This window comes from Peromyscus maniculatus, chromosome 3, assembly GCF_049852395.1.
Source record: "Peromyscus maniculatus bairdii isolate BWxNUB_F1_BW_parent chromosome 3, HU_Pman_BW_mat_3.1, whole genome shotgun sequence".
Lineage (NCBI taxonomy): Eukaryota > Metazoa > Chordata > Mammalia > Rodentia > Cricetidae > Peromyscus > Peromyscus maniculatus.
In genome coordinates this window covers 152,040,880-152,049,658 of record NC_134854.1, presented here as the reverse complement: position 1 = coordinate 152,049,658, position 8,779 = coordinate 152,040,880, and the positions used below count along the sequence as shown (strand labels likewise).

The 8,779-nt window shown below is 43.1% G+C and overlaps 1 protein-coding gene across 3 annotated transcripts; it reads right to left on the bottom strand.

The window, feature by feature from the left end:
* Positions 1–481: 481 nt before the first annotated feature.
* On the bottom strand, positions 482–7,995 carry Tmem52b (transmembrane protein 52B). Of its 3 annotated transcripts, none has more exons than XM_076568057.1 (6): positions 7,680–7,995; positions 7,423–7,571; positions 6,338–6,381; positions 3,917–3,955; positions 3,282–3,448; positions 482–1,461 (listed from the first exon to the last, which is right to left on the bottom strand). In XM_076568057.1, the coding sequence occupies exons 2-6, from the start codon at positions 7,474–7,476 to the stop codon at positions 1,217–1,219; spliced, it is 549 nt and encodes a 182-aa protein (XP_076424172.1). In that variant the 5' UTR covers positions 7,477–7,571; positions 7,680–7,995; the 3' UTR covers positions 482–1,216. The 3 variants fall into 3 exon arrangements, with proteins under 3 accessions (XP_076424172.1, XP_076424173.1, XP_006996454.1); XM_076568058.1 differs by having other exon boundaries at positions 7,746–7,995; XM_006996392.4 differs by having other exon boundaries at positions 7,423–7,995.
* Positions 7,996–8,779: the final 784 nt, after the last annotated feature.

The window sequence follows — 8,779 nt, the reverse complement described above, 5'->3', positions numbered from 1 at the left end:
GCACTGAAGAGTGGGTGACAACAGGAAAAATAATAAGAAGTAACACACACACTTTACAAATCACGCCTTGGGTGTTTGTGTTCTTTTTTGTGCACAATCATGTGTAATTTACAGATGAGAAAATCCTTCCAAGATTTCAGTAACTTTTCTCAGTAGCTTTCCCAGGGTACATCTCACTTCTTTGATTGCAATGATAATATTTTAGAAGGTAGTATGTGACCAGGATAGCTTGACACTACTCACTCAGCAGGTTCCAGGCTTAAGGTAGCGTTTAGTACTTTGAGAATTGGAGAGGTGTAGAGCTCAATGAAAGGGATGCATTATCAGCCATAGCTCCACTAGGTGGCAGTAAGGACCACCTCTAGAGCCCAGTGTGAGTCTAAATTTCACAGGGTGAAGACTTTACATGCTGAAAACAGGAAGGAAAGAAGCAAAGCAATGCTTTCCTTCAGAGTCTAAAAAGAGCATGTGTACACGCCTGTGTGTGTGTGTGTGTGTGTGTGTGTGTGTGTGTGTGTGTGTGTGTGTGTGTGTGTGTGTGTGTGTACCAGTGTTTTCAGGACAAGGCTCTAAAGAGTTTCTAGAACCATTACTGTTCTCTATGCCATGTTTCACACTTTGTGTAGGGCCAAAGTGATAGAAAGGTTTTGACATGTGGCACACACTATATTATAGTCTCTCCACTCTTACCAGCACCCCCAGCCCTGTAATCTACAAGTCCAGGTTGGTATTATATGATGTGTAAGTGGCCATCATTGTTCAGCATAATGGTGGTTGCTCCCTAGAAGAACAGATGCATGTGTTTGGTGCACTAACATCAATGGTTATGCTTGCATTGTGTTTCCCTTCAAGGTTACCACAGTCAAGCAGAGAGAAGAGCAATTTGCGGTATCATCTGGGTTAAAGGAACTTTATATGCACGCCATAGTTGAAGGAATTCAAGACACCTTAATGCTCCCCTGCTTTGGTAGTAATCAATATAGCTAAAGGTGAGTTGCAAATTTTGACCATTGGATAAGAAGTTAGAATTCCAATTGTGTATTAGAAAAAATATATTGTTGTAAATGAAGAGTGAGAACCTATCTTGCTGACACACCAATGTCCAGGTGGTATCCTGAACTTTCTGGGTGGTACAAAAGAAAACATTCTACATATCTGGGGATCTTTCCCAACTCTAAGGATGTCTTGGATACTTGGAATACCATCAACATTCCCATCATTGTGGTGGGAGTTCTGTCTGAGAAGAGTCCTTCCCTGGGGGAGGCAGCTGCTTTTCTTCTGGTACTGAGGGTAAGTCAGGTGCTTTCTGCCCACACCTTGCCACTGTGAAACGGCTCATGCCAAGAGCTTCCTCATAGCCTGGAAGTGTGTCCAGAGAGGAGTGCAGCTGGCCCAGGTTGCTGTGTGCGTGGGTCACGGCCAGTATTCTCCGAGCTGCAGGGCCAAACACAGACTGAAGGGCTGTGAGGGAAGAAGACAGTTGGTGTAGAGATGATGACGTACAAAGGTAATATCCTCAGACACTACAGAGCTACATCACACCTAACTTTTCTTTGTCTTTAACCCACTTCTAAACACATTGTCACAACTTTTGGCAAAGTTTAAAAAGTCCTTCAAAGATTATTTAACTAACTTTACACCCTGCCAGAAGAACCCGCTTTCCCTGCTGTCTGAATAATCTGAGTTGTATTTGCATAGTTCATTCCTCCTTCCAGGTTATTCCTATTTTGCTGTGCTAGACATCAAGCCCATGTCCTCACACAAGCTAGGCAAGCACTATTCTCTTGAGTTCCACCCCAGCTCCACCTTCAGATTTAGATCCCTTTGTCCTAGCCTCCGAATATTCGAATTTTACAACCCAGCCTTTTTTTTTTTTTTTTTTTTTTAGACAGGGTTTCTTTGTGAAGCCCTGATTGTCCTGGAACTAGTTCTGTAGACCAGGTTGGCCCAGAACTCATGGAAAAACACCTGTTTCTGCCTCCTGAGTGCTGGGATTAAAGGCATGAGCTACTACCACAGGACACAAAGCCCTTTCAAATACTTATTCCTGCCGTATTTGTCACTTATTAGTCACAGATTATGTTGCTCTTATTTATGATATGTGTCTTATCCTCTGTTGTTCTAACTTGACTTTGCTTCTCAATTTAAGGAAGAATAATTTCATAGAAAACAGAGGAAGAGCTGGGCATGTGGAACATGCCTTTAATCTCAACACTCATGAGATAGAGGTAGGTGATTCTCTGAGTTCCAAGCCAACCTGGTCTACACAGGGCATTTCAGGACAGCCAGGACTACATAGAATGACTCTGATTCAAAATATAAAGAAATAAACAAATAAAACAGAATAATGGAGGGAAAATGTTCTGTTATAATCATCAAAGAGGTGTTAGAGCTAAAATTTAACATAGCAAGGCTTGAGGAATACCAAACTGAAAGTGTAAACCGCCAATTTCTTTAAACATACAACAAAAAATATAGTGTAAGCCAGACCAGGTAGTGCAGGCCTGCAATCCCAACCATTTGAGAGACTGAGGCAGGGGGATTATAGGCTTAAGACCCGCCTAGACTACAGTATAAATTCAAGGATATAACGTGGTCAACTCAGCACAACCATTTCTTGAAATAAAAACAATGTAAAGGTCTAGGAGATCTCATCAGTAACATGCTTGTCCAGCCTGTGTCTGATTCTGGGTTCCAGACCCAGCATCACAAAAAGTGTAAGAAAAACAAAGAAAGAGAATGTAGCAAGGCGGAAGAACACACTGATTCCAGCTCTCCTGAGGGGAAGGGAGGGAGGGAGGGAGGGAGGGAGGGAGGGAGAGAGAGAGAGAGAGAGAGAGAGAGAGAGAGAGAGAGAGAGAGAAGGAAGGAAGGAAGGAAGGAAGGAAGGAAGGAAGGAAGGAAGAAAGAAAGAAAGAAAGAAAGAAAGAAAGAAAGAAAGAAAGAAAGAAAGAAAGAAAGAAAGAAAGAAAGAAAGAAAGAAAAAGAAAGGGCAAGAGAGGAGGAGGGGAGGGAAGGAATAAAGAAAGGGAGGGAGGAAGTCATGTGAACCTTGGCTCTGATATTTTACTTTGTTATTCAGTTTATCATCAGCCAAAACCTTGAGAATACAGGCATCAGTGATAGGCCAGGTCACCACACAATGGGTCTCTAGAAATTAAAACGACTCTGAACTCCCAAACACTCAATGCTGGTCGGCCGTTCTCCCTACACCTCCTCGCCTTTCAGAACTTCTTTAAACCTGAGCCCTCTGCTCGGTGTTCTGAGTGGAGTGCACTCACATGTGATGGTACTCTGCAGAGTGCTGTCGTGGTCAAAAGCAATGACAGTCACTTCATACGGTGATGGGGCCCCATCTTCCCCATTTTCCGGGCGGCTCAGACAGCAGCGGAAGCATACTGAAGTCAGGCCGCACAGGAGAAGCAGCGCGCCAACCACCACCAGCAACCTGCAAGAACCCACTGTCAAGTCCAAGCTGTGGCCAGCTGCCTCCCGGCTCTGACATAATTACCCCTTAATGTCTGATCTTGATCATTGTTCATCTTTTATAGAACACTAATAAGGTTTTAGTCCCCAGGGTTTCATTTTGCATATAAGAGTCACTGATTTTTTCCAGCAAGACTGTCAGTCATGAGAACAAACAATACTGAAGACAGTTTGAGGAGGCTGCTTCTCACTTCACTGTGCAAAAGTGTTTCATAAGCGCATGCTGGGGGAAAGACACTAATTTCTTGACTTTGGCTAAAGAGATTATATTGAAATAGGAAACCATGGTATATTGTCACATAGGTTAGAGATGAACTAAGGAAACTTGTGAAATACAGCTGTGTTTTTATTCACACTATTAGCATATTAAAAACTTAAAAAAATACACAAAAGGAAGTCTCTTTGAGGGTATTATATAACTCAGACTTACCATATATACCAGAGATGCACCCAGTCGGTGGACAGGCAACTGTGGAGACAGAAAGAAGTGTGTTACATTAAAAATCAATAGTGTGAGCTGCAATAATCACGCTGTTACATTTAATACTATGTTATAATTAAAAACATCAAAACTGGAACTAGAAAAAAATCATCCTGAGTGAGGTAACCCAAACCCAGAAAGACAGTTATGGTATGTACTCACTCATTGGTGGATTCTAGATATAAAATAAAGAACAGTCAGACCACAACCCATAGAACCATAGAGGCTATATATATAGCATGGAGGTCCCTAGGACGACTGTGGCATATAATAAATTTCAGTTTTACTCAATTATTGAAAAAAAATAGCCAAATGAATGGAAACACATGAACTATGAACCAAAGGCTGAGGGGCTCCCAGCTGGATCAGGCCCTCTGAATAGGTGAGACAGTTGATTGGCTTGATCAGTTTGGGAGGCATCTAGGCAGTGGGACCAAGTCCTGTGCTCATTGCATGAGTTGGCTGTCGGAAACCTGGGACTTATGCAGGGACACTTGGCTTAGTCTGGGAGGAAAAGACTGGACCTCCCTGGACTGAGTCTACCAAGTTGATCACAGTCCTCGGGGGAGGACTTGTCCTGGAGGAGGTGGGAATGGAGGGTGGGCTGGGGGTAAGGGGAGGGCGTGGGAGGGGGGAGAATAGGGGAACCCATGGCTGATATGTAGAACTGAATGATATTGTAAAATAAAAAATATATATCGCAAAAAAAAGAAAAAAAAACATCAAAACATCAAGACCTAATAAGACCTAATTTTTTATTTTTATTTATTTTTTATTTTTTTAGGAAAGTCGTACTTTGTAACCTTTTTGCTAGCCTGGAACTGGAACTCACTTTGTAGATCAGACTGACCTTGAACTCACAGAGATCCACCTGCCTCTGCCTCCCCAGTGATGGAATTAAAGGTGTGTGCCACCATGCTCAGCTAAGACATGCATTTTTAAAAGTCCAATGTAGCTAGTTGAATAGAGTTTAATTTAAAAAAAAAAAAAAAGATACCATTGTGCAAATCATTTTGTTAGTCACTAAAAAATTGCATTAAAAAAGGGTGGCTGTGAAAAGAATTAAGCGAGTGGGGCATCTGAGAAAGGAGAAGAGAAGAAAAACAATTACAACAAATTTTGTTTGAAAAACGCTGTGATGAAACCTAATTCTTTCCAAACTGATATAAAACAAAAGGAAAAGAAAATGTCTGCATGACTGTTGTGAGCTACTACGATGGAAATCGTCAAGAAAGCATTTGGCATACAAGCTTTTTAGAAGTGGCTTTGAAAACAGACATGAACATTAAGTTCATATGCATGTGAGGCCAATAAAATGTACATACCAGGAAAATGTCAGTTACATGCATGAAAAAAGTCACATTTGTAATTTATATTTCACAAGTTCTTGCAACATCCCCTCCCCCCAAGAAGGGCCTACAGAACCGATGGGTGCATTCACTGAGACCAAACAGGAAGGGAACAAAGGGAGAAGCTGGCTTCACGCAAGGAGAGCTAAGGAGCTTCGGCAGCGGTAAACTTTCTCTGGAGGGACTACAAGGAGGACAGCATGGGAAAGACTAAAACCGAGAGTCAGGGATGGAGAGAAGGAACATGTGTGTCTTTAAAGATATACCAGTTTTGTCACTAAAGTAATAATTAAAAAAAACCACTTTCTACTAAATGTATATTGAGACCTATTCTTGCATTTCAACTTGGGTCACACTTGCATAGAAAATACACTTTGCATTTTCCCTGAAACAGTGCATCATCTTGCTTCTCCCTTTGAGTCATCATTTGCTCAAAGCCTTTCACTTCTACATTAGATTCCATATAGTGACAGCTGTCCAAATCCTCAATGTCACATTCCCAGTATCAAATATACTCATGCGAAGTAATTACGATGATCCTTAATTGCTTAACTCCCCTCACATCTGATAGAGTTGGCTGCGGGGAAATGATTCTGCAGCGGAATATGTGTTTTCCTTTAGCATGAACTGGATTGTTATTGTCTGTACTCACTTGAAACTAAGGATTTGAAGTGGGTATACTACTATGGGAATCGCCCAAACAGATAAGCCAGTGACTGGCTGTTGAACCCAGTCTGCCCTGATGAGTCACTGGAAAGCACGGCCAAAGAAGCCATCTGCAGGTCTCCTTAACGACGTGTGTTTTAATGAATTGTGCTGCGCTGATGGGAAGACTGGTTTACAAAAAAAGTGCTATTGGCCAGGTTATTCTGAGCACTTGGGATGACAGACACGTCTGTGTGGGTAGGCGGTGCCCACTTAAGTAGAAAAGGAAGTCAGAGCTATGTCCCGACGTTTTAGCTTGGGTGTGGGTGCCTTGTCTGTCTGCCCTTCCTCCTGGCTTGAACTCTCAGACACTTACTGTTCAGCGTTGACACAGTTCTCCTCGCATCTGGCTCCAGGAAGCTGGGGGAAGGAAATAATGTCAGACAGAGAAATGGTCACATCTGCATCATTCTGCCGCCAGACAATCATCCCTCAGGGCTGTGCTCTGTCAGACCTATGGCCATAGGGTCGGCCTGCACTGGGCTGTGACATTGAGCATTCCTTCGCCCGTGACTACTTGTCATGAAGCACAAGCTCTACGCAGGGCGGGGATCTTAACTGTGGTTTGGATAGCGGTTGAGCATCACTACCCTGGGGAATGCTTCTATATCAGTTTGTCACCCTAGAAATCTCCTGACCGATCCCCTGGGACATTGCGATGATCTTCCTTGCCCCTGCCCAGTTGAAAACTGAATTCAGTCTTCAATATATCAGTAACTCACCACCCACGAAGAGCAATGGAGGGACAAACAAAATGTTACAAAGAAAGAAGGGAAAAGGAGAGAAGGAAAAGAGGAAGCCAAGAGAACATACAAGAAAAAATGTACTTCCGTGTATCAGTTCACTTGTGTGGGAAGCCAAGCAGACAGCCGGCTCCCTGCGTAGGAATGTGATCCAGGCTAGTCTCTGCGCCGTTTCTTTCTCTGCTAGACGTCCTAGCTGTGTGGACCTGGGATTTGGCCAGAATCTCTCAGTCTATCCATCCTTTTCTCAGCTAATGGATAACTCAGAGGCTTTTCTTTCACCATGGAGTAAAATAAAGTGTTTAGAATATTAAAATAGCATTAAAGAGTCTTCTGGAGCTGGTGGGACACGGCTCAGTGGGTAAAGAGCTTGAGTTAGGATCTCAGCACCTTGCTAAAGCCGGGTATACAGCAGCATGTGCCATCGCTGATGGTCCTACTGTCTGTCCCTCTTTCCGTGGACATCGTTCTCACACACACAAACACACACGCACACACACACGCACGCGCACGCGCACGCACATGCACACACACGCACACCTGTGAGTCTCCTCCGCACTAAATCTGTTTTTATCCCACCCATCTCCCCCCAGAGTCAGTATAGCCAAAGAAATGAGCCAAGGAAAGGTTCTTCCCACCTTTTCACAACTGAACTCACCGGGATCAAATAAACCAGGACAGAAGCCATCACCACTTGGGCCCGGGCTGCCATTAGGCCGAATACCTGGTCCAGAAGGGTCACGCCGGGTGCATCTGCTGTATCTTATCCATGCTCAGTGCCACGTGGAACTTCCTGGTCCAGAATTCCTAAAGAGAAAATTTTTCTCAGCAATAAATCAATATCCCTCTCCCTTTACACCCCTCGCCTTCAAGTTTCAGGATTTCTCTCTCCTCTTTCCTCTTAGTTTCCTTCACTTTCTCTATTTCTCTTCCCATGGTCTCCACATTTGTTCCTTTCCCCCTCCCTTTTGGTTATCAAACCTTCCTGTGTATTTAATGTTTCTCCTTCTGCCCCCAGTGGAAAAGCATTCAAGGACACACTTGTCCTCTGAATTAGATTTTTTTCCAGTCTATAACAAGAGACTTGGATTTGAAATAGTTCAAAGGCAGATTGCGAATGACCAGAAGTGTTCTTGTGTTCATCAGGAAACTGGTTACAGTCTTGGCTCGTGGATGACTGCTGGAGTCGGAAAGTCACTCTGCCAATCTCCCTCCACCCTCTCTCCATGTGATTGGCATCCCCCTTCTTGTTCCTTGAGCTCCCCCCACCCCATGTTGATAATCAACCCTGCTAGTTCTGGGTCATTTATTGCAACCACTCAGCAGGATTGAAGGATTCCAAATGAGCCAGAAAACCGGTCCCATCTTTAGAGTAGCAAATGGGTTTGAAAACTAAACTCTCTGGGTGCTATCAATCTTCTCAGCCTCCACTCTACTTCAGTTTCAATCCCATTAAAACAAGTTAGACACACAGGCATGGTTTAAAAAACTGGTTTCCAAGACAACTCCACTGTTTCTCTGTCTCTCTTGGTACCTGCCCCTCTCAAAGCACGATTGTGATGTTGCTGTGTGAGAATCAGGCACAGTGTGTAAAATTGTGTTTCTATCTACTCAGGAGGCTGAGGTAAGGGGATCATTTGAGTCTAGTTCAGGAGCGTGAGGCTACCCTAGGAAACAGCAAGGCCTCTATCTCAAAAAACATATTATCCGCAATATAATAAAACTTAAAGTCACATTTAAAAATAAGCACACCACAATGGAAGGATGTAAAATGATTATAAAGAAAAATATTGTATGGAAACAGTCAGACCAATGCCTGACATTTAAGCAGGAATCCTTTACCCAGTGCAAAATACTGAGTAAGAATATTCAGTGTTAATTTACAGTGACATGTCCATTTCACAAGATTGAACAAAATCACATTTCAGATGTTTTCTAATTAATGAGAGGAGACTGCAGGGTGGGCTCCATCATATCAAAGGCTCACAAACCATATGATCACACTGTGACAATAT